We start from the raw sequence: 26,300 nt of genomic DNA, 5'->3' as shown, positions 1-26,300 counted from the left end.
TCTGGAAGACCTGGAGTTTACTGAGGAATTGCTGTTGAATGTTCAGGTACATGCCGTTACAGTAGTCTTGTTTGGACTAAGGCGGTCATACCGGATTCCGTAATATTTCTGAAAGGTAGGTGAGAATTTTCTTCACTAGTTTCATAATAAGGAGAGGACAACCTTAACTTGGTCGCTGTGCGTCAATTTACTGTCCATTTGAAATCCCAGGTTCTTTACCTTCTTTGCCGGTAGGGGGAAGATTACCTAGTACTTGAGGCCACCAGCTAGGGCCCAAGGAGGTGTCCTTGCCAAAGAGGCTGACCTAGTTCTTTCCTGAGTTCAGTGTGAGCTCATACATTCACAGACTGCCACCATACAGTTACTAAATCTAATATTGGTGTTCTCAATGTTACTGGCTAAGGAAAAGAAAATCTGGGTGTTGTCGGCATATGATGTAAGAGAGAAGCCAAAGGATTTGATCAGACTAGCCAAAGATGAAACGTGCACGTTAACGTAGGGCTCAGTAAAGACCCCTGTGGGACTCCACAAGGCAAGGAGAAAGGGTCCGATTCAAATTCTCTGTATGACACTGTTCTCTCTCACTAAGAAAGGAGCTTAGGAGGACTAATGCTTTCCTTTTGATTCCTATCTCAGAGAGGGGTCAAACAATACGTTATGGTTGACCGTATCAAATGCTGCCGAGAGATCGAGCAGGATAAGTGCTGCTTTCCCCCTTTAACGGGGGTAACTCTAATCTCTTCAATGGCTACTATCAAAGCAGTTTCTGTGGTGTGCCCGCTTTTGAAAATCCAAATAGTCGGGTCAAGGAGTTGGTTATGTATAAATGTGGACAGTTATTGATAACTTTTCTGCTATTTTAGCAGGGAGCAGAATTCTGGAAATGGGACGGTAACTATTAGGATCCTACATGTTCATGGTTTTTTTTTTATTAAAGGGAGGATTGATACTTTTTTTATTCTTTAGGGAAGTGACAAGTATTGCACATAGTATTAAAAATGAGCTGATCTGCAATAATATCAGTGACCATTTTAACAACAGACGGTGACCAAATACTGTTTGTGTACCTGATTTAGCGGAATTCAGTAGCTCATTATTAAAAATCACTTTCCCTTTGTGAAGAAAAAAGTTAGCTAATGTATTGCAGAAGGACTGACTATTTTCAGTCAAATTAGTATTGGGCATGGCGGAGAGTTGAACTGTCAAGAACAGGTCTTTTGTAGAAATTTAGGCTAGTTAGATTTTTTGAGTGAAATAATGTGATTTTTCTTCCTCCATTAGTGCCTTGTATTCAGCAAGATATTGTTTATATTTTTTGTTCTCAATGTTGCTATAGTTTGTTCCACATTTGTGTTGTCTTCTAAATTTTTGTTTCTGAATTCTAAGTCTGTTTGAGAACCATGGTGCGGACAATTTCCCTCTCTGATACTTGGCAAATTTCGCTGGTGCCAGTACAGATACAGTTGAGCTAAGCCAATTGGAAAACCTGCAATTAGCTGCTCTAAGTTACCAGTTTTAGGTGGCTGAGATTCTGCTAGAAGCTGGTTGAATTGACCAGTCTGAATTGTATGCCATGCACTGCATGCATGAAGCGTGAGGGGCTGTCTAGTACGGTTGCTTTTTGGGCCAATTATAATTAAAAACTATCGCGCTGTGGTCCGACTGTGTTCGAGGTAGAATGAGGGGTTATTTATGTACATACCATCAAGTGTGTGGCCTGCCAAATGGGTGGGGGTGTTGACACTTTGGGTGAGGGCAAAGCAGGACATCATTACTCTTGGGGACCTGGTGTCTTTCACTGTTGAGGTCTTCAAATGGTAATTAAAATCACCTAAAATGGTGTATTGTGGGGGCTGCAAGCAAGGTTTTAGGAGGGCAGTGGCCTCCTGTATGAACTTGTATCTAGGACCCGATGGGTGGTAATTTAACATTTCCTTACTGGTCTGGGTGTTCGTTATTTCACAATTAAATGCAAGCAGGTTGGAAAGTGGTTTGCCTGTGGTCACGGTAAACAATGGCTAAGCAACCACCACTTTTCTGTAGTCTATTTAGTTTATAGAGAGTATCCAGCAGGGGTAGCAGAGACCAGGTCAGGACCTGAGGCTTGGTCTGCCCGTGTTTCAGTTACAAAGATAATGTCTAGATTCTGGGATTCAAGGAAATCAGAAAATTCTAATTTATGATTCACAAGAGATTTCATATTCATCAGCACACAGATCATTTAATTGGTCGTACTAAGTGGTAGGGTGTACATGTTGCTGGCAGAGCAATGGATATTGCTAATTGGGGAATTTTCTATCCAGAAGTTGCAACTGTGGCAGGTTTCAAGCTAATTTTATTTAGCAGAGTTACTCAAAACCATTGCTACAAATAAGTTATTGCAAGTTCAAAAATTAAAATCGATCAAAAGACATTTTAGTATTTACAGTCCATTAAAAAAGCAAATAATTAATTATTCAAGCAGCGTCAGTCTCTCATTGTCAGCTGCAATGCTGATCTGATTTAGCATTTTCTTCTCCGCTTTTCCTAAAAATTTCACAAACCTGCAGTTACGCTGCGTGACCCCAGGTGCAAAGCATGCTAATGCGGCCTGTCTCTGTGTACGGATGCCTCTCTGATTGAAAAGTGGTTTTAAAAGAGGTCTCCTTTCCTCTGTTAGATCTTTGCACGTACAGAGGAGATGTAGGATATCTTCTTGCGCTGTCCCACACAGACGGCAGATAGAATCAGATTGGTTTTTCAGCCAATGTGGAAAGTGCTTTGTGCATGGCAACAAGCCTAGTCTGTATTTTAAAATTTTGATTTTTATATGTTTGTCGAAGCCAAAAGCTAAATACTTTTGTGCAGACTGAGAAGAATAGGTGCCCAGGATCATCCAGCCATGCGACCTCTTTGTCAGAGCTGCCTTATCTTCAATCCAAGATTCCTGTTTTACAATTTTCTATGTAGCTTTTTTGAGAAGACAGTGGCTTGTCGGAATTGCCCAAAGTTCGGTAAGGCCCAAGTTTGACACACTAGCAGCTAAATATTTTGCAGCTGGAGATGACTATTTCTGTTGTAGCTCAGTCCACAAGTGCCAGTTTAAGGTACCTGGTTTGGATTTCCTTACTCTGTCCCAGAAAATAACTGTTGCGCCTTTCCTTGCAATGGTCTGTTTTTGCACACCAAACTCGAGCCTGATTTGTGCTGGAGAGACTCGTGTAGGGAGACCTAAGACCATTCTGTATACTTTTGCAACAACGGCGTCCAAGAGCTTCGAATCCCTTCCTCTCTGTGCCTCGCTCCCATAGGTTATTGTGGGAAGAAGTTGTGCTCGTAAAACTTCAACCAGAAGGGCGAGTGAGGGGCCCGTTAATTTGGAGTTTAGGTTTCTCATTGAGACGGCTAAGGCTATGCCTTTCCTTTTAATTACATCTCTTTGGGTTACAAAGTGTCTGCCTTTATCAATGGTCACCCCCAAGTATTTATACTCTGACACTGAATCTATTTGAATCTTATCCCAAAACCAGACAGATATTTTCTTACGGTTCTTTTTAATTGTCATGGTTTTGGTTTCTCCAGGTTGATGGTTACATCATTAGCCTCCGAGTATTGGAACGTGATGTCTAGGAGACGCTGCAGACCCACCTTCGTTTGACTAATCAATACTAGGTCATCAGCGTAAAGCAGGCATGGTAGTACTAGATTCCCAATCTTTGGGGAGTGTGCGTTGCAGGCATTTAATAACGGAATCAGATCTGCAAGAAGCAGATTGAAAAACGTTGGGGCCAGTACACAGGCTTGCTTGAGGCTTTTTGTTGTTGGGATTTTCCTGGATAGCGTTGACCCGTCGCCAAGCTTTACTTGCACCCAAGTTTCAGTGTGCAAGTTGATTAACAGGTTCAGTAAAACATGGGGGATGCCCCAGCCTGCCAGTTTCAACCAGAGTTTCTGCCGGTTCACATGGTCAAAGGCTGCCCGGTAATCGATAAAGCATAAATGTAGTGGCGTTCGTGTGGCCCCAGCCTTATCAATTAACAAAGCCATTGGTATTATATTTGTTGAGGTCCCCACGGATTTAGAGAAACCAGTTTGATTTAGGGGAATGATTGAGTTATCTTCGACCCAGAGTTGCAGTTCGTCCAGCAGTGTCCCAGCAAAGAATTTTGCCTCGTTGTCCAAGAGGGCGACTAACCGTTAATTTTTGGGCTGGGTCTTATCACCCGATTTAAAGATTGGTGAAATTATCGAAATCCGCCAGGATGAAGGGAGTTGGCCTATTGTTCTTATTTCCCAGAACAAAGGACAAAGAGTATTTTGCCCAGTATTCTATATTTTGTTTGTAGAGCACGGGTGGGATTTCATTAGGCCCCGGAGCCCTTTCTTGCCTTCCCTTCTTGATGTACTTGTTAATTGATTTTGTATAATCATTTAAAGGAATAAGTCCTGGTGATTCTCCTTCATACAGTTCCTTAGAAGTTACATTTCCCTCAATGATTTGATACTTTAAGCTCATAGGCCGCTGTGTAGAGTCTATGCTAGTTACAGCATGCAAAACTGTTCTTCCTTGATGAAAATGATTCCCAAGGAAAGTGACCCAGTCCTCCACAGATATGTGTGAAGACAGGCCCTCGTGCGTCGGGTGAGTAAATCTTTTTATAGTTTCCCAAAATCTCGCATTGTTTTTTTAGTTTAGTGTCCGCATGCAATTTCACCCAAAGGGTATCTTGTTGTCGTGCCTGGCTTCCCAGATCGCTCGTTTTAAGCATGTTTTCTGTTGTCGCAATTCAACAAGTTTTGTGATGTCAGTTGGATACTGGCGCACCTGCCGCAAAGAGTAGTTTATGCCTTTTTTTATGGTTTTTATCGCACTCTTTTGATGCATGGTAAAGTTAGCGTGGCCCTGCTTAAAATTAGATTTGATTGGGGCGGAGAAAGTTGTTGCCAAGTCATGAGTATAGTTTGTCCATTTCTCTATTTCATTATCCTCTTCCCGTTATTCAAATAGAGATTTTGCAGTTTCCTGAAAATTGTCTTGCGATGCCAACATTAATTTTATTTTTCTGAAGTTAATAGTTGCAGTTGTGCCTGGTAAGCCTTTCCATTTCGTAAATCCCAGAGTGTTTGTGTGCAGAATAAGTTCCTGGGGCCGGTGATCGCTATCAGCTTTGTCTCCGATATTAAATGCAACTGTGGCAGGTTAAATTAAAGATATTGGTGAGAGCATTAAGGATAATTTTGGTACAGCCATTGTCCTCCCCTGTAGGATTCAATGCAAGAGGCGCCTCGTAGGAGTACTGTATCCTATGTGAGTGTTGGGTTCTAGACAGCTAGGAGGTCTGATGCTAGGTGTGATCCGTGAGCGGACGGGCACAGACTGGTTTGCCTTTGGGGCGCCTTTGGCGCGGGAGCACTGCCATAGTTGTTTAAATAGCCCACTGAGTGGAGGGGCATGGATACAGTTAACACCTATCAGCAAGCATAGTATCCAACAGCTGGCTAACTAAAAACACGAAACTGCGGTCCAGCAACTCCTTCAAAAGGCTACTCTAATAAATGTAACTAAAGGAAAAGTGTGAAACTAAAACCATAACAAAAAAAAATAGGGTAAACTCTCTAAGATGGCATCCATACTTACAGGAGCCAGGTTAACTCCAAAAAGTGCCTAGAAGGAAACAACATAGGGCAGTGTCACATCTCCAAATCAAAGCTGCGCAGACACGCTGCCATATTTGTTTAAATAGCCCACTGAGTGCAGAGACGTGGCTACAGTTAACACCTATCAGCAAGCGTATAGTAGCGAACAGCTGGGTAACTAAAAACACAAAACTGGGGTCCCATAACCCCTTCGGCAGGCTCCCCTGATGAGGGCTGATGCTGGTAAATGAAATGTAACTTAAGGAAAAGTGCGACACTAAATTTAATAAAATCAATAAAATAAGGTGTAAGCCTTCTCCAAGATGGCGCCCGTACTAACAGGAGTCTGTTTAATACATTTTAAAAAATTGCAGTAGCTCAGAATGTATAGAAACATGCAGAAAGAATCTAGCTTTTCTCTATCCAAGGAATTCAAAAAATATATATGTTCTGTATGCTTGTCATTGTAAGTTACGAATATAAAGCAGAAGAAAGAAAAGCAACATTCCATTTTCGTTTCTTTAAACAGCTACTTCAATTTTACTCCATGACTTGACCTGAGCTTCACCTAGGCTGCTGGCTCTGGCAGCAGGCATTGAGACGCCCCAACTCAACACATTGCATGCGGTGAGAATTTTCGAGCTGTGAGGGTGATTTGAATAGTGGACGGGATACGGACGGCCCCTGGTCTTCCTCCGCACACACCCTCCGTGACGCATGACGGCCAGGGGCCGTCGTGAGCATGCAAGGGGTTAAATGTAATAACATAATAGTCGAGTTTGGATGCCTTTTCTAAAAAAATCGGCAACTGGGTTTGTCACAAGTCACTGATAATATAAAGGCTAAAGTACCCCCCGCCATACATAAGGATATCACAAGTCACAGAGGAGTTCCATAACCATATAGATGAACGAGGCCAAAGGCGGAGTTCTTTTATAAGGTTCTGGAACTCCGAGGTGATTTGCAATAACTTATTATAGTCTAGTTCTAGCACCTTTTCTTTATAAGCAGAGACTGGGAGCGTCACAAGTTCCAGATTTAAAGAAATCACAGTCTCACATTTACACAGGGACTACAGAATCCCATGTATTATGAAGAAATTAGAGACTGATGTTTATATAAGTATTACAGAATCCCATATATTATATAATTTATTAATTCTGTGCAGTTTATTTGTACAGTTGGAGTTTTTTACAAATTACCTCTTTCTCTGTATGGTAGGTAACTGTGTTGGAGAAACCAGCTTGTCTCTTTTCATACTTTTATACTGTGTAAAAATTAAACCATTTGCAAATGTCCCACCAGAAGTCCCTAATCTAGGTAAGCAAGGTTATTACTTCATGGGGCAGCCAAACAATATTTTGGCACAGCAGGTGACCTATGTAACTGCACCCTCTATTTTTATCCATATTTTCTACTAAATCTTGCCTGGTCCTATAGAGATAGGTATCCTTTTTCGGTATTAGGAGTATATGCAATGTATTAGAGTTTGATTTGTTTTAGAGCTAATACAGGGCTGGTTTTGCTCCACTTTCTTTTGATCTGTAAAATATTTACTCTCATTCAATCCGTTTTTATAAAGACAATTCAAACTAGTTACCAGAAACTCAACCATTAACCGGACCTTTTACACAGAACTAAGAGAACACAGTGGAAAGATTGTACTCTTCAATGAAATGGGCTGCAATTAGGATAGGGCGAGGAGACTAAGGTGCAGAATGGGTAAAAATGTGGGAAGAAGGCAAAAAGGATGAGCGAAGAATGCAGGGTGATCAATGGCATTCAGGAAGCTAAAGAAGGCTAAAGCTTTCAGTTCTCTCAGATTAGTGCTTCATTTGTTAACACCTTGCCTGCGGCGCCGATTCTCCCCCGGTGCTGAACATTCCATTCGTGGGTGTGGTCATGACGGAACGGTTCCGTCATGAGCACAGCGCGACCGATGCTCATGACGGAACCGTTCAGTCATGAGCATCGAAGGGGTTAAAGAACAAGTGCCGGGTCCTATGTTTTGAACATAAGACCACAGCCAGTACTATTGTTTGTCGGTGTGTGAACTACCAAGACTGCATAGTCTTGATTCCACCTCATGCCTCTTTAATTAATCACCAGACACTCCATGCCGCTTTAATTTACTCTTGCAGATTTATTCTTTCTCCCTTTAGCACATTTTTTACATATTTTTCTTCCTCCTTTTCCCCTCAAGTGTTTTTCACTCTCTTGCTCAGGTTTGAAATCTTATGGGGAAAAATAAGTGCCAGAACCAAACAATGAGTCAATAGTAAGAGAGGCCCCACGTACCAAAGGGACAGGGCGTAACAAGACAAAAGAAATGTAAAAATGTTGTTTTCTGGAACTATAAAAGTCAATCATTAGGCTTGTTCAGTAGACTGGCCTCCTTAAAGAGCTTGGATTTTGAATTTGAGGATGTTATGCCAAACTCCGCACACTAGTTCCACAGATTTACTATAAATGAACGCATTATTAAATGAAACACAGATGTACGGCTGCTACTGATGCCTTATGGAGAAGTCAACTTCCGATTTAACCAACTAAATCTCAACCTTTAGTCTCCGTCCTAATGGCATCTGCTTGATTTTGAAAGCTCATCTTGGAGACTATCGCAAACCTAATACACTTAAGGTTTCATTTTGAGTTCAAAGGTCCTGCTTGCCATTATGACATGAGGGAACAGTTCATTTACTCTCAGGAATCAGAGATCATCTAAAATTACATATTTAGAAAAGCATATAATTGTGTGGGGGTATAGTTTCACAAGCCTCACCTGCTTATAACGCAGTGTTCGCCTTTCCAGTGTATTTCGGATAAAAGGAGCTTTTCGAGGCAGGGTTGAACTGTCGCTGTCACTGCGGTAGAGCTGTGTTTAAGCAAAACAAGAATTATAAACATTTTATAGCATGCTTGTTATATCTCGCAGTTGGACAAATTCTCTGAGATATGATACTTTAATAAAATAGTATATACATTAATATATATACACACACATTTGTGTGTGTGTGTATATTATATATATTTATTACACTTTAAAGATACCAATTGCATAAGTAAACTTGATTTGCAGATTTAGACTACAAGGTTATAGGTCACTGTGGAAGGCAAATGGGTGGTGATCAATGGACGCCAACAATATGAAGATCTACTTCAAAGTACGTTTTTTTACGCGCACCATGCTGGTAGCACACAATTAAATAGCAACTGACCACTCCTTTGAACCTTAACATTCCTTCAGAGAACCTGGAACATGATGCTCTACTAACGTTCCAGCCCTAACCTGTAACTTTCTAAAATTGATTTCAATCTATGATCTAGTAAATCTATAAAATACACACAACTACAACAAAATGCTACCATAGGTTTTCAGCATACAGAGTAGAATCAACTGCTGAAACAAGAATACTGCACACTTTTTAAGGCTGTGTTAAACGTTTCCTTCCAAAAAAAAAAAAAAAAAAAGAAGAAGATTACTGCACACTTACAAAAATCAAACAGTGCTTCAAATTTCCATAGTCTTTAATTGGGACTGAGTGGTAAACGAAAATACAAGTTTACAGACACAAATTACTATGAGTTTCTATATAGAAAGAGGATTCAATTGGGACCAATGCTGTAACAGTTGCAGATTAAGAATTTGTGTTCAATATTAGGACCAGTTTGCACTTCATTTGTGTAGTTAATCATAATAGTAAAAAAACATCTACAATGCAGCAGGGCGACTGAGAAGATATGTCTACCAGCTGTTATAGGACGAACTAAGCCCTTGTGTCTCCTCGACCTAATGCTAAGCAGAGGCAATAAATGTCTTATAAGAATAGGACAATTTTTCAGCAATTTGGAGAAAGTGAGTGTAAAAAAATGGGTTTTTAGCTGAGAGGGGTGAAATCTCCAAGTAATTATCACCATCTTTGTCAGGTTGAACAAGTCACTCGCTAAACCTAAGCTTAACCCTCTAGTAGCTTGGCACATAAGCAATCAGGCAAAACTTAGAGGCAACGTGTGAAGTATGTATGTAGCACTCAAACAGTAATAACGTGACAACACAAAACAAGAAAAATCCCACACCAGTTTTGAATAATAGTGAACATTGTATTGGACACAATTAACCCAAAAACACAAACATCAAATAAGTAGAACCAGATTTATGAATTTTTAAAGTTTCAGTAGAAATAGCACCAATCGCGGTTATCTGGCTGTGCTGGATCGGGTCAAAGTAAAATCCTCCTAATAACAAGAGGTAGTGAGTTCCATAAAGTAGGAAACAGTACCCTAAAAGAGCGGCCTCCAGTTCTGGCTCTACGGAAGCGAGGCATATGCTTCAAATTAAGGTTGGCAGAGCGCAGAGCACCAGAAGGAACATAGTGGTGGCCCAAGTCATTGAGGATCGCAGGGCAGGAGCCGATCAGAACTTTATGCATAACACAGAGCCAATTTTGGCAGCCACCAGCTACTGCATCACTGATGTGAATCTTTGCCAGGGAATAGAATTTTAGTTTTGGATGAGTTTAATTGGAGACAATTTGCCCCCATCCCATGAAATTTAATCATGTCTTGACTAGAGTCTTTGGTACAAGCAAAAATTAATTGTGTATCGTCCGCGTAAGAAACCATCTGTATGTTACGGGTTTTGGCCAACAAGGCCAGCGGACGAACATAAATGTTAAATAAAGTAGGGCTCAAAGCCGACCCCTGTGGGACTCCATAGCGCACAGGGTGCGTCACAGAATCAAATGGAGGGGCAATGACCTGAAATGACCTGTCACTCAAAAAAGAGGATAGCCAGTCAAGGGCACCGCCTCTGATACCAATCTCACGCAGCCGATGTAACAAAATACTGTGTGAGACCATATCGAAGGCTGCACTGAGGTCAAGCAGAATGAGTGTGGTTAAGTTGCCCTTATCCATAGAGGCTTACGGTCTTCTGTGACAGCTAGCAGAGCTGACTCCGTACTATGTTTAGGACGGAAGCCATTCTGGGAGGGATCCAAAATAGAATTAGATTCCAGATATTGCATCAGAATGCTGTTCACTTATGATTCAGTAATTTGGAGAAAAATAGCAAAAGTGAGATTGGGCGATAGTTCTCTGGTCTGGAAGCATCCAATGAGGGTTTCTTCAAGAGAGGGATAACCTTTGCATGCTTCCAGGTTTTAGGGACCTTGGCAGTGGAAAGACCGAGATTAATACTAATATCCGGGCAATCCGGAACAGGCAGTCCGAGTGTTTTACTACAAGATCAGGCTTAATAGGGTCAGCAGGAGACCAGCCAAAGGTCCAAGTCCTGGGAGGCACCTTCTGGTGGTTAGGACTCACTCCAGCAAAGGCCAGAAGCAGGGTTTAGCAGGTCCAGTTAATGGTGGTTAGCTGAGCAGTTGCAGGGAAGGCCTCTGGAAGCTTGTAGTATCCATGTAGCTGAAACAGGAGGTCAGTCAATTGACAATTGGAGTCACTCTGAGATCCTGTGTTCAAGACAAGCAGGTTCAATCTTCCTCCAGGCAGGAAAGCCTTCTCCTGAGTCTACACAAGTCCAGGAGTGTTCTTATGAAAGTTTCTGGGGTAGCCACCTTTATACCCATTCTGGCCTGTGAGTGCGCGACACGCCAGTTTTCTAACCTCGAGTTGGTTCTGGTCAGTTATTTCTTTTGCTCAGTCTGGCTCTAATCATGCTAGTGAAGCAAAGGGCAGGCAGGCTTAAGTGTTAGCTGCATTTGCCAGTGGTGACAGGGCAGGCATCTTCTGAAGTCAGGAAGGGGCTTGGTACAACCCTTATGCTACCCTTTGAAGCTAATGAAGGGCTGGGTCAATGCCCTCAGGCCATCAATCAATCAATCATGGGCATTTATATAGCGCGCTACTCACCCGGAAGGGTCTCAAGGCGCTGGGGGGGGGGGGGGGAGGGGTCCGTCACTGCTCGAAGAGCCAGGTCTTGAGGAGTTTCCTGAAGGAGAGATGATCCTGGGTCAGCCGGAGGTGGATCGGGAGGGAGTTCCATGTCTTGGCTGCCAGGTAGGAGAAGGATCTTTCCCCGGCGGTGGCTTTGCGGATGTGTGGTGCAGCGGCGAGGGCGAGGCTGGTCGATCGTAGCTGGCGGGTGGGTGCGTAGAAGGTCAGGCGGTTGTTGAGGTACTTGGGGCCCAAGTCGTGGAGTGCCTTGTGTGCGTGGGTGAGGAGCCTGAACATGATCCTCTTGATGATGGGGAGCCAGTGCAGGTCTCTCAAATGGCCGGAGATGTGGCTGTGTCGGGGGATGTTCAGGACGCGTCGTGCGGAGGCATTCTGGATGCGCTGGAGTCTTTTCTAAAGTTTGGCTGTGGTTCCGGCGTAGAGGGTGTTTCCGTAGTCCAGTCGGCTAGTGACGAGTGCCTGGGTGACAGTCTTCCTGGTTTCCGTGGGGATCCATCGGAAGATCTTGCGGAGCATGCGCAGGGTGTTGAAGCATGATAATAAGACGGGGTTGACTTGTCTGGTCATCGAGAGGGAGGCATCCAGGATGAAGCCCAGGTTGCGTGCATGGTCCGTTGGTTTGGGGGTGGTGCCCAGGGCATGGGGCCACCAGGAGTCGTCCCAGGCGAAGGGCGAGGATCCCAGGATGAGGACTTCCGTCTTCGCTGAGTTCAGTTTCAGGCGGCTGTTCTTCATCCATTCAGCGACGTCTTTCATCCCTTCGTGTAGGCTGGTTCTGGAGGTGGCGGGGTCGTTGGTAAGGGAGAGGATTAGCTGGGTGTCGTCGGCGTAGGAGATGATGTTGAGGTTGTGTTTGCGTGCGATGGCTGCGAGAGGGCTCATGTAGACCTTGAAGAGGGTTGGGCTGAGTGATGACCCTTGTGGTTCTCCGCAGATGACTTCGGTGGCCTCGGATCTGAACGGGGGAGGCGGACTCTCTGGCTTCTCCTGGCGAGGAACGAGTTGATCCACTTCAGTGCCTTTTCTCGGATTCCGATGTTGCTGAGGCGCTGTACTAGGGTGCGGTGGCAGACCGCGTCGAACGCTGCAGAGAGGTCCAGGAGGAAGAGGGCCGCTGTTTCCCCGTTGTCGAGCAGTGATCTGATGTAGTCAGTGGCTGCGATGAGGGCTGTCTTGGTGCTGTGGTTGGCTCGGAAGCCGGACTGCGAAGGGTCGAGGGATCCGTTAGTCTCGAGGAAGGCGGTAAGCTGTCGGTTGACGGACTTTTCGATGACTTTGGCAGGAAAAGGGAGGAGCGAGATGGGGCGGTAGTTCTTGAGGTCGGTGGGGTCTGCTGTTGGTTTCTTCAGGAGGGCGCTGAGCTCGGCGTGCTTCCCGGTCTCCGGGAAGGTGGCGGTGTTGAAGGAGGTGATGATGATGTCCCGGAGTTGTAAATGTAAATGTATAGGCATTTATATAGCGCACTACATACCCGGAGGGTCCCAAGGCGCTTCGACCGCTGCGAAACCCTTCCTGGCTTCCCTGAGAGATGGTCCCTTAATGGGTATCTCCAGGGTGAGACCAGGCATCCCCGGCGGTCTGGTGGGGCCGTTAGTGAAGATGAAGCAAGCTAATGCCCAGAGTTGCCGAGTGTGATCACTGATCAGAGTGGGCACTGAGCCGAGAGAATTATCGAGTCCGCTGACCCTGGTCCAGAAACCTGCCGCGCCGGGAATCGAACCCTGGTCCCGGGCCGTCCTCTGCTCTCGGGTCTGCCGCCTCTAACCAGTGATGATGGAGTCGGCCTTGTTGAATACGTGGTGGGGGCAGGGGTCGGTGGGTGATCCGGAGTGGATGGTGTTCGTCGTGCGGGTGGTGTCTTCGGTGCTGATCGCGGTCCAGGTGCAGAGGGTGGTGGTGGGGGGCGTTGGTTCGGTGGTTGGGTGCGTGGTTGGTGTGCCGAAGCTGTTGTGTATATTGGCGATCTTGCGGTGGAAGAATGAGGCGAGTGAGTCGCAGAGGTCTTGCGAGGGAGTGATGTCGTTTCCGGCGCTGGGGTTGGAGAACTCTTTGGCAATGCTGAAGAGTTCCTTGCTGTTGTGGGCGCTGTTGACAAGTCGTCGTTTGAATGCTGACTTCTTGGTGGTGCGGATCAGTTGATGGTGTTTGCGGGTGGCCATCCATCCTGCTGAGGAGAAACACACCCTTCCCACACCCAAAGCCCTTTTGTCCACTGTCTGGAAGGAATCCATATTATATCCCAAGAGTCCCATTAACAGTCATGTGATCCTGGACTCTGGCATAAAATATTTGTTTTTGGCAGGAAATGGCAACTTTATAAAAGTGTCATTTCCATAAAAGTAATTTAAAATCCGGCTTTACCAATAGAAGATTTAAAATTAAAATTAAAATGAGTGACAGAAGGATTTCTCTAGCTATTCACAAGCAGAAGTTATCACTTATTAAATGTAATGAGGTATCCAAGGGTCTATGGAGGCTAACCTTGTCACAGTGAAAAACCGCTTTGGTAGTCTTTTCACTACCAGAACATGAAAAACTTAAGTACAAATGTCCTACTTCTTAAATACCAGGTACCCTGCACTATGAGCCTTTAGAACCTACCTTAGGGGTGACTGTGACTTATAACGTCTTAAAAAGGAAGGTTTAGGCATGACAAAAGATGTATATTGTCAGGTCGAAATGGCAGTTTAAAACTGCACTACAGGCTGTAGTGGCAGGCCTGACATGTTTCACAGTGCTAATTTAGTGAGTGGCACAAAGAGTGCTGCAGCCCACTAGCAGCATTCTCTTTATAGGTTGTGGGTACTTGTTGTACCACATACAATGGAATTAAAATGTAATTAAATATGCCAATTAGGGGTACACCAATTTTACCATGCTTGGAAGGGTGAGCACACACTTTACCACTGGATAGCAGGAGTAAAGTATGCAGAGTTCTAAAGCCAACACAATTGGTTTACGCAGAGGAAGGCAGCAATGTGGGGTAACCCTGCAGAAACGGTCAGGTCTAACAGTGAGGGAGCACTAATTGTCAAAAATTCCCTGGACACTGCATTTAAATCAAAGGCACTTGGCCTCATTTCTCTTCCCAGTGGAATTTAATTTAAATTGGGTGCTTAAAGCCACTTAAGATCCTGTGACTGCGGCGACTAGTGACACAATTTCCCCGGAAGAAATGTTTTAGTGCTCTCCAAAAGGTGGCCACCTGACAAGACAGAAAAAAACTCACTACTGTGTTCTGGGAGCAGGGAGCCAATGTCTGGGGAAGATCAGACAATTTACTAACAGCATAGCCTTTCCTTGCTCAAGCCTCCCAACACTATCGCTCCATACTTGCAGGTGCATGGAAGGGTGTACAGTCTTGGAGTTAACAATTTAGAAGAGAGTGTGATTGAACTTTATATTTTATAATATTAGAATCGAAGTTGAAGACATGGTTTAAAAAAGACTAGTTCAATTGTTTCTGAAGAAGAGTGGCACAATAATTTTTTGTTTAGAAAGTAACTTGCTCTTAACCAACTTTGTGCGTAGGATTGAGGACTGGTCTAGAGACTATCAATTCTATGTCAGGACCGGAGGCTTCAGATTATGCTGTATCTTCCTTCGCTTTATTACCATAAAGACTCCACAGCAGCTTAGGAAAAGATATAATAAGAACAAAAAATGCTTTAAACATAAAGCATTGACGTGATGTTCAACAAATCAAACAACAACTCCCAAGAGTCTCTTTGCATAACAATAGTCCATAGTCCTTCCACTCTGTCCATCACTATATAACCGGACTTCTCATCATCTTCCTCCTCTTTCTTCGCTGCTCCCGCAGCCAGATAAGTGCTTTCCTATATTTTTCCCTTTTTCAACTGTGATTGATTGTATTGTGTACGATCGTTGGGGGGGACTCATTGCATGGTTTATTCCCTTACAGAGTCCCCAGTTGCGGGAACGTTCTTCGTTCCTACGCGACTTTATTTCCCTTTTGTGTGCGGTGTGTACATAGACCGCCAGGGGGCGGCCTGTCTCGCCGACCCTTCGACGCGCCTCCGCAGTGCCAGGACCCGCGTCGTGGAGTCTGCTTGCGCAGGAGCCAGCCCTCGCGTACCCCTCTGAGACCTGGTGCCCCGGGTCTGTAATTTTCCTACTCTTGACGCCCCGTTGGGGTCTGTATGGCGGCTCGGACCGCGTGAATCACCTTCGGGTGTCCCTTATGCACCTCTTTATCCGAGTGGCCTAGCGCGCTTGGGGGGTACGAAGACCCGGTCCCGGCGAGGAGGGTCTGCGCGCTTGGGGGTTGGTGCAGCCCACCTGCCACGCCAGTTGGCCCAAAACGTGATCGCAGCCGCTTGGCCTGCCCACATTCGAGAACTTTCTCGGTTGCCGTCCACTTGGGTACCCCACATTTGCCCTTGGTTCCGAGATGGAAGGGGAATACGAGGAGGAACCCTGCCCCTATCTGCAGGACGACGAGTTCTACCAGGCGGTGGACAATTCCATCTACCGCTGCGTGACGGAGGTGGTAGGCCCCATGGAAGACCGCCTTTCCGCCCGCATCGTGGAAGAGTGCGCAAAGCTGGCAGCGGCGCATGTGCCTCCGTCCCCCGAGCTCCCGGGGACATCCGGCGGGTTGCCACCCGCCCGGAAGAGGCATTGTAAGGAGGGGCCGTCGTCGGAGGCCCAAGGGGTGGACAGGGGCGCTTTTGAGCGTCTTCGTGACGCCTTCCTGGCTAAGGCGACGGCGGTGCCCCCTACACCCTCGGTGGATCCTAGTGCTTCAGGGGACGTGTCTACGGCCCCCGCCTCCCCGATCTACGACTCTCCTGACACGGATGACGACGGGGAGTCGACCCGTTCTTGGCTTCCGGCGCCCTCTGCCAGGGAGATGCCCCGGGATGAGTCGGGCATGTTGGACCCGGACGAGATAGTCCACCCCCGGTCCGCAGCCTGGGCACCGGGGGAAACGGTGGCGAAATTTGTCGCGGGCAGGCTGCGCAAGCCCCTGGAAAAGGAAGCGAGGGGTTGCCTACGTGGGGAGTGCCCTCGGCCAACTTTGGAAGGGAAAGTGGCCATGACCCCGGAATTGGACCCCAAGATGGCCACCTTCCTGGCGAAGTTTATGAAGGACCCCAGGAAGGGGATTGACCGATCCTGGCGGGCCTGCCAGGACAAATTGTTGGACGCGGTCGGGCCCGCCACGAAGATCCTCGACATGGCGGAGGAGGCTAGAGTGAATGGCACCGCCATTTCACCGGAGGTGCTCTCGAATTGGGCCCAGAGGGTGATTGTGTTCTTGGGCAACGCCAACTGTGCCCTGTCAACTGAGAGGCGGCGTTCGCTCCTAATCAAGCTGGACCCGAAGTTGGGGGACCTGGCCTCGTCGGAGGCGGGTGCTGTGGCCCAAGGTGGCCTCTTCGGCGAGCCCTTCATCAGGGAGCTGGGCAAGTTTGTGAATACGTTCACGTCGCTGGATAAGGCCCAGTCTAGCATCAAGAGGGTGTTCCACCAGCGTTTCTCTGGAGGGGCCGGTCGCGGTAGGGGCCGCGCGATCGGCCGTGGTCAGCAGACCAACAGCAGAGGACAAGGCTCCGGAAGAGGTCAATACCAGACCTCTGCCAACTATACCAACTTCTACCCCACCAGAGGACAGCGCTTCGGTGGCAGAGGGTTCAAGAAGAACTCCGGTCAAGGAAATGCCCCCGGTAAGTGTACTTTGTTTGGATCAAGTTCCAATTGGGGGGCGGCTGGCAAGCTTTTACGAGGAGTGGGAATTGCTCACTGCCGACGCTTGGGTTTTACAAACTGTACGAGGTTTCCATATAGAATTTTACGACCAGCCCACTCAAGCGAGGCCCCCGCGCCCGATGGTCTTTTCGGAGTCCGACGCGCGGTTGATAGACGGGGAGATCTCGGACTTGCTGCGCAAGGGAGCCATCCGTCTATCAACGCGCCACCCACATGGGTTCCTCAGCAACGTCTTTTTAGTGGACAAGACGGATGGGGGCAAAAGACCTGTGATCAACCTCAAAGAGTTCAATGGGTGGTTGGTCTACCGTCACTTCAAGATGGAGGGTATCCACCTCCTTCGAGACGTGCTCCTCCCTCGGGATTGGATGGTGAGACTAGATCTCAAGGACGCCTACTTGGTCGTCCCCATCCACCCCCCTCATCGTCGTTTCCTACAATTCCTGTGGGACGACAGGGTGTTCGAATTCACCGCTCTGCCGTTCGGTCTGTCTTCAGCCCCGTGGTGCTTCACGAAGGTCCTCCACCCGGTAGTGGAGTTTCTCAGAAGTCAAGGGGTCCGTATGCTAGTGTACTTGGACGATATCCTCCTCATGGGGCAGTGCCCAGAGGTGCTGGCGGGCCAGCTGCGTCAAGCCGTCGGACTGCTCCAGAGACTGGGGTTCGTGATCAACGGCTCCAAGTCGGTTTTGGTTCCCACTCAGCAGATCACCTTTTTAGGTTTTGTGGTGGACTCGGTACAGGCGGTCTTGAGCCTGTCGGGTCGGAAGGTCGCAAAGATACGACACCTGCTTCGGCAGACGATCGCGAGGGATCGCACGTCCCTGCGACATATCGCCAAGGTGGTGGGTCTTCTCTCGTCCTCCATCCAGGCGATTTTCCCAGGCCCGCTGCACTACAGGGCTCTCCAGCGCCTGAAGGCGCAGCATCTTCGCCGTGGGATGGGTTACGACCAGTGGGTTCCCCTCACGGACGAAGTGAAGGAGGAAATGTCATGGTGGCTGTCTCACATGGAGGCATGGAATGGTCGGGCGATCTTCGGTTCGGCTCCGGACCTGATCATAGAGTCCGACGCCAGCAGGTCCGGCTGGGGCGCCCGGTGCGGGGATTTTTCCACCGGCGGCGCCTGGTCTTCAGAAGAACAACAATTGCATATCAATTGTTTGGAGCTCCTTGCGGGCTCCTTCGCGGTTCGTTGTTGGACCAAAGATTCGGTCAAAGCTTGTGTCCTGTTACGGATGGACAATATTTTGGCGGTCCGTTATGTGAACCATCTAGGAGGTCCTCGGTCCCGCGCCTTGGCGGACTTGGCGAAGGACTTCTGGGATTATTGCCTGTCCCGTCACATTGCGGTGACGGCGGAGTATCTGCCAGGCCAGTGCAATCAGGTAGCGGACTGGCACTCCCGACATCTCAGGGACGCCAGCCAGTGGAAACTGGATCCGGAGGTCTTCCGGTGGCTACACTCCCTCTGGGGTCCCTTCTCGGTGGACCTCTTTGCGTCCCGTCTCGACCACCAGCTGCCGCGGTTCTACAGCTGGAGGCCGGACCCTCTAGCGGAGGCCACGGACGCGTTCTTACAGGATTGGAGTCGGGAACAGCCGTTTGCGTTCCCCCCGTTCTCCATGATAATGCGAACGGCGGCTCAAATACGCCGCCAGGGTGCGGAGCTGGTGTTGGTTACGCCGCTCTGGAGGTCGCAAGTATGGTTTCCGGTTCTTCTGGAACTTTCTTGGGATTTTCCAATCCTACTCCCCCTGTTTCCTCTGCTCCTGACAAATCCGGATCAGGAACCGCATCCCCTCGTCATGCAGAACTCTCTCCGCCTCGTGGCGTGGAGGCTCTCAGGAGACGCTGGTCGCTCCCGGGCCTTTCGGGGTCAGCTGAGCACTTGCTCTCCAAAGCATGGGCCGATAGTACGACGAAGCGTTACAGATCCGCTTGGCTTAAGTGGATGCGTTGATGTTTACGAAGGGATCTGGATCCCTTGGTCGCGGGCCTCGTTCCCGTGCTGAACTTCCTGGCGCATTTGGCCGACAAGGGCCTAGCGTATAGGACGATCAATGCTATTCGATCTGCGATTTCGGCTGGCCATGACAACATCGATGGCCACCCAGTAGGGGAACATCCTTTTGTGTGCCAGCTTCTGCGAGCTGTCCGCCTCGCGCTGGCTCCGGAACCCAGGTACTCCGTCCTTTGGGACGTGAATTTGGTTCTGAATGTGTTCCTGTCGTGGCCGGCCAATTCCTATCTGTCGCTTAAAGAGCTGTCGGCGAAATTAGCCATGTTGTTATGTTTGGTTTCTTGTAGGCGCGTCTCTGATGTGCGCGCGCTGGATGTCTCTGCACGCATTTTTTCCCCGGATGGGGTTGCTTTTACGGTAGGCCGACGCACGAAAACGTCGTCGCGTTCTATTTCATATCCAGCTTTTCTTGACACTCCTAAGTTGTGTGTCGTGCAATGCCTCAAAGCACATGAGGACCTGACCTTGGATCTGCGCCCTCCGGGCGAGCGTCAGTTGTTGATTGCCCTGCGGAAGCCACACAAAGCTGTCTCCTCCCCCACTATTGCTCGGTGGGTGCGGTGGGTCATGCAGGAAGCAGGCATCAATACTTCTCTCTTTGGAGCGCACTCCGCCAGGGGGGCCATGGCCTCCAAGGCATTTTCGGTGGGTGCTCGTCTGGAGGACCTAATGCGAGCGGCGGATTGGTCCTCGGATTCCACCTTCAAGAGGTTTTATTTTAAGCCGGTGGTGGATTTGGCCCAGTTGGTGGTAAGTAAGCTTTGAACTAGCATAATCTGAAGCCTCCGGTCCTGACATAGAATCGAAATTTGCCTAGCTTACGTAACGGTAAGTTTCAATTCTATTAAGGACACGGAGGCGAGGATTATCCCACCCAGGCTACAGTGGTGTCTCTACCCACCCGTATGGCAGTAAGTAAAGCGTTTTCCTTTACATTGTCGGTACTGTGTTAATCACTGAATGCTCCTTGCCTTGTTGTCGCATTCCTGGACCACCTCGCTGATGCTGTTCCTTTTTCGACAGGCAACGACGGTGCTAAACAGGACCAATGAGGCTCAAGCGTGATCTGCGCGAAGAAAGAGGAGGAAGATGATGAGAAGTCCGGTTATATAGTGATGATGGACAGAGTGGAAGGACTATGGACTATTGTTATGCAAAGAGACTCTTGGGAGTTGTTGTTTGATTTGTTGAACATCACGTCAATGCTTTATGTTTAAAGCATTTTTTGTTCTTATTATATCTTTTCCTAAGCTGCTGTGGAGTCTTTATGGTAATAAAGAGAAGGAAGATACAGCATAATCCTCGCCTCCGTGTCCTTAATAGAATTGAAACTTACCGTTACGTAAGCTAGGCAAATTTCGATTCACATCTCTATATTATTCTGTACCACAAGGTGTCATCGGCACAGAGGTGATGCCATGACCTGAACGTACAATAAGAACTTGTAGGTGAAATATATGTAGTGTTTTTTCACTTACAAAAGGGATTACGATTAGGGGCATTTGTAGAGCCAAGTTCCTTTGTCAGTCAAGGTGTCATTGCCACAGTTTTGTGTTTCATCTTGGAAAACCCTATATCCTCCCCCCAGCACCCAGACACACCTGCACCAGGGAGTGCCCCAACCGTTTTAGATACAAGAGAGGTGGGTGCAACACCACTTTTTCCCAAATAGTAAGAGTAAGCTGGCAGGTCACACCTGTCCTGGTGGAGTCATGGCATGGCTCCTGTACAGTACTGAGATAGAGAGTGAGTTGGTTTCTGCTTCCTAATGGCATTATGTGCCAGTGACAAGGGAATCCCAGCCAAACTACAGGCCGGAGCCTAACAACACAGACCCTCTAACCCATAACAGGGCCTCCGCACAGTGGCAAAGCCAGGTAGGACAGATTTATAAGGATCGGTAGGATAACGGGCTCTTGTTCAAAGGGTTTTCTGTTTGCACTAGGCAATTAAAAACTAGTCCCCTCAAAGGTGAATAGTAACTAGGGGGCATGTCACAGGAAGCTTTCAAGCTTTACAGTACAGCTGTAAGGCAGATTCCCTTGTCTAATGTGCAGCTCTGAGCCAGTCAGAAGAGGAAAACGAAGGTCAAGCTCATAGGATAATTAGAGGCAACTTCACAGATACTAAAACAAAGGACTCGTGATAAGTTCCTTTGAGCTTCAAAGGCTAGCAAGCAATGCAGGCTGCCGAAGAAGTTCAGAAAAAAGGCCCAACTCATAGCTTAATCCAGGGGTAGAAGCCAAGAAAGCCTGGTAACATAACAAATGAAAATAATGGACTGTGAAATATACCAGGTGATGGGATGAAAATGTGCAAATACTTCAGAAAGCTGAATTCATCAGTGTAGGTGAACACAACATCTACTGGTTCTTTCCTTTTCAAAAAATGCCTAGGCAGACTACAACATCACTGTAAATGGGAATGGATAGAAATCAAAGTTTTTCTGTGGGAATCTGCGAGGAGAAAGGACTTGCTTCTGGAGTTTTCCTTTTTAGATTTCTGTTCTGCTCAGCCTCCTGCAAGACCACAGAAAGGAATGACAAGACCAGCTCAGGCTCCAGTTAAGTGACCAGTCACTACATCATCCTTCAGTTTGGAGGCCACCACCAAGTCGGTAGGTACTGCCTATGCAGTACCTACCGACCCAGGGATCATCTGAACACACTTCATTCTCAGATAAATCATGTTGGATCAAAATTTTCCATTCAGAGTTGGGATTTTCAGTGCAGTAGGGAGAACTTTCAGGTTTAGGTTAACTAGTCACACTTTGTGATCACACAAACAATACATACGTCATTTTGGACTGTTTTGGTGATAATTTGCAATCAGACTGTTTGTTTTCTTCAGGGATCATAACAGCTTATATGCCAGTTTCTCTACGTCCTCTGGAGACTACATTTATGTTTTCTGAAGGCACTGAAATGTTATTGCTAATGTTGGTCCACCTACTTGAATTTAAGTAAACCTCCTGCTCCGCTATGTATAACTGCATCCGTAATTCACCTAGACACTTTTTGCTGCAGTTTGAAGTGTTACGTCAATCAACCCTTCTGCAAGCTGTGTCTCACCACCACTCAGGCGGATTACTCAAAATCTGACATTGCAGATTCCTTCTACCTGCACCTCATCAAAGGGGGCCATATTTTGTGCTCCTTGTTGGGGTTGCCAAAACCAACAAGCCTCACCTTGGGGTGAGTTTCAGGGTTCCCTTTGCTTACATATTTTTCTAACCTGAATGCTGCCCTAGCAAGTGTATACGTAAGAAGAGACTTCATACATTTTCCTACTATGACCGTTCTGTGCAGGTACTGTATTGAATTATTTTACCATGCATTTTATTTAAGTGCCTTCTTTCTGAATGCAATGTTTCACTTTTCCCACTACCATTCAGCCAATCCATTTTAGCTTTGCCAGTAGCCTGTATACTTTGCAATGGACCTAGACATAAGCACATCTCTCCCTTCATAAAACAACTCCACTGGCTACATGTGAGAAACATAATTGCTTTCAAAGCCATGGGGATTGTTAATAAAGCCATGCACATATTGTCTGCTGAATTTATGGCATCCAAATTTAGCTGCTAAAAATCTTCTTGCAGCTTAAGATCCAATGATGAACTCTTTCTAGCAGTTTCTAAAACTCTGTCCTTCGGTGATGGTGCCTTTTTTGTGGCAGCTGCAAGAATGTGGAACTCACTTACACAGGCCTTTTGTTCCAAATCTACTTGGCTTTGTTTTAGGAATTTGTTAAAAATCTTCCTGTTAGAATTCTTGATAGCAGATATTCAGACTACTTATTCTAGCTACATGAAATTACAGTGTAGTTATGTTTTATAAATAACCAATCAAATAATACGGACCATATGGTGCTCTGAATTAACCTCTGGTGAGGATGCAAAATAACTTCCCTGAAGGCAGCAGCCATCTTATGCACTCCACTTCCAAAACCTTCAGGATATCTTGCCATGACTAATAAAACTGAAAGAAAACTCTCAATAACAACATTCCACCACACAAGGTATCAGCCTCTCCCTAAATTTACAGCTGAAAAGGAATAATAGTGCTTTATTACAGAGAGTGCAAACTGACCCGCGGTTAGCTTTCAGGTGTGGTCAGATGGAAAAGGACAAGTGAAGGTCTGTCTGGAACAATCTGGCCATATTCAACAGGTAACCTTTTAAGATATCAATTTACAGTGCTAAAGGTGTCCAGCAAGTCGTGCAGGACCAGCAAGCAAAGAGTTTAATGCTGTTGTGTGTCCACTACGAGATATTTTCTGCATGGTGTTCACAGACTTTAACCACATCTATAGTTGATGCAGGAATTTTTTAAAGCAGTTTCGATACTGCTGGAAAGGTCACGATAGGGGAAAATGTGTTTCGACTTGTGAATTAAAAGTGGATTTAGGAATAGTCTTACAATTTTGATAGTAATCAAAGGTGCGGTATTGCAATCCCAGTTTATTGCGATATGACTATCTCCTTCAAGGGAGGCATCCATGACCTAAATGGTGCCAGAGGATTGGCATAATCTTATGAACTAGCCAGCAACAGGGTTCAAGAGGGAATCTTCATAGGTTGTGCACTTTGCAGGAGGGAAGCGTTGCACTTTTATCAATCTGTGAAAATCAGCAAGATATTTTCCGTTCGTAAAACTCTTTCTGGTGGATACTCTAACCACAGATTCCTCACCTTGTGAATTCCCCCGTTGCACGGCTAGATCCAGAGATTTTTCTCAGCATTGCTCCCGCACACCAGGAAGTGATGTCCTGCAGTTATGCCTCAACATCAACCTATCCAGAAGTGACGCCAAAGCCGCACATATGGGCCACAGCTGCAAGCTGACGTCAGTTTCTTTCTTCACTCTGTCTGCACCATCAGACAGGAAGCTCAGTAACTGACCATATGTAACAGTGTGCAGATCTCAAAAATTTGACTTTTTATAGACAGAAAAAGATACGATGTCACGGAAAAGGGAGGTAGGAGGGTGGTGAGGATCTGCACTTAGAGTGCCACCAGAAAGGTCTTCTGAATAGCTATCAAAGCTGTAGCTCCCAAGGTGGTGGGTCTGTGCAATGGCTCAAACCAAAAGTTCCTGCCGGACAGAGTGGGCAAAGTGCCTTTCTGCCAGATCTAGCCACTGAAGCAGTAGTGATCGTAAACATGTGAACGACGCCCACATCACGATCTGACAGATGTCCAGAACAGGCACTTAAAGTTCAAATGTAGTGGTAGCAGTCTTGGCTCTGGGCCAATGAGCCCTCAGACCCTCTGGATGCTGTTTTTTGGGCAATGCATAGCAGATCAGAACACAGAGGACTATCCACCTCAATGTTTTCCTTTTCTGCATTCCCTTACCCTTCTTTGCCCCAGAGAACCCAACAAAGAGCAGGTGGTCCACCCCATGGTCCTTGGTACGACAGATGCAAAAACTCAAGGCTCTTTTGGGGTTCAAGTGGGTGGAATCTCTCCTCCACTTTCGAGGTGAGAGGTCCAGCAAAGAATGCCGCAAGAGTGAATGACTGGCGACACGAAAGCAGGTCACAACCCTTTGCAGAAATGCCACTCTGGAACTCAACACCACCAGTTCGCATGGGGAAAAGGGTGGTGTGAGGAGACTGAACTGAAAAAACACTTGCAGTTCTCTCATGTTATGCACCGAGGTTCTCCCAATGAGAAAGACTATATTAAGAGTCAGGAGGCTCAGAGGACAGCAGTGCATTGGGTTAAATGGGTACACAAAAGGTTTGGGTGGGAACAGGTGATTTAAATAAGAACTGTTGGGCCAGTAAACACAAAAAGGACGAAAGCACAGACAATCTTTTATAGTTCCCATGGCAAGTTCTTGTTGGGATAAAGACAGCACAAAAAGCAAATAATCCAACAACTTTGCTTGCAAAGTATCAATAGGGGGGTGGGTGGGGGCTACACTAGGCAACAAACTTATCACAGCATACGGTGCAAACCCATTTTGTAGATGGATGCCTAGCCACTAGAATGATAGCCACAAGTTTGGGAGGGATGTAAAAAGCAGTCAAATGTCACTGCTCAAACTTCACATATGGATGTGCATATTGCGCGCACACAGATGCAGGCTCCTGCCATTCTGCTGCAACAGAAAACCCTCCTAAGCAGCAGGTCTATCGGAGGCTAGATTCTCAAGCCCATAATATCTGGGTATCACACTCTCCTGATACAATCTGGAGTCACTAAGAAGACTCCTCTTATTGCCATCTCTAACTGGAGGCCTACCCATCCCAGCAGGGACGCATTTGTCACTAACATCAGCACTGGGTGGCATAGGGAGAGTGTTCTGCTGCATCTCCACTTTCGGTCAAGTAGCCACCACTGTAGTTGTATTGCATTCTCTTCTGAAACCTAGATGGAATCCAACTGGTTCTCTTGGTGCCAAGCTCAGTGAGACTTCAGTATCCACTGCAGAGCCCACATGTGCCAACTGGCATAGTCCGCAAGCAGAATGCAGGAGGCCAAAAGTCTAAGTCTCAGAGCCACTCTTACTAAGACCCAGGGCTGAAGCACCGGGTTCATAGCCTAAATGTCAATGACTCGTTGAACCGGAGGGAAGGCTTGAAATTGCACCTGATCAAGAATGGCTCTGATGAACAGGAGTCTGTCCCAAAGAACTCTGGTGTGATTTTGGGCCCGCTGATCAGAGACCCTAACAATGTCAAGAGGTCTGCCGCCGTCTGGAGGTGGCTTAACTGATTGAGACAAGCTCTCCTTCAAAAGCCTGTCATCAAGGTAGGGGACAACCGGTATACCTAACCTCTGAAGGTGTGCTGTGACCACTGCCATCACTTTCATGAACACCTGAGAGACACTGTACTGACAGAAGGAAAGCACAGAAAAATTAAAATAGTCTTGGCTGACCATGAACTGCAAATAATGTCTCGAGGAAGTAGGATGAGGATATGAAAATAGGCATGCTGCATGTCCAGTGCTACCATCCAGTCTCCTGGATCCGGAGAAGATATAACCTGGGCCAAT

The 26,300-nt window shown here is 46.7% G+C and overlaps 1 protein-coding gene across 1 annotated transcript in view; it reads right to left on the bottom strand.

The window, feature by feature from the left end:
- WWC3 (WWC family member 3) overlaps nt 1–26,300 on the bottom strand; it is a 638,290-nt gene that overhangs the window by 35,007 nt on the left and 576,983 nt on the right. Inside the window, exon 20 of the mRNA XM_086934786.1 lies at nt 8,399–8,491. Coding sequence (XP_086790912.1) covers nt 8,399–8,491 — 93 coding nt within the window. The remainder of the gene's footprint in view (nt 1–8,398; nt 8,492–26,300) is intronic.

Source organism: Lissotriton vulgaris, chromosome 8 (genome assembly GCF_964263255.1).
Source record: "Lissotriton vulgaris chromosome 8, aLisVul1.2, whole genome shotgun sequence".
NCBI lineage: Eukaryota > Metazoa > Chordata > Amphibia > Caudata > Salamandridae > Lissotriton > Lissotriton vulgaris.
The sequence above is the reverse complement of the archived record's forward strand: the minus strand, read 5'-3'. Positions and strand labels throughout refer to the sequence as shown.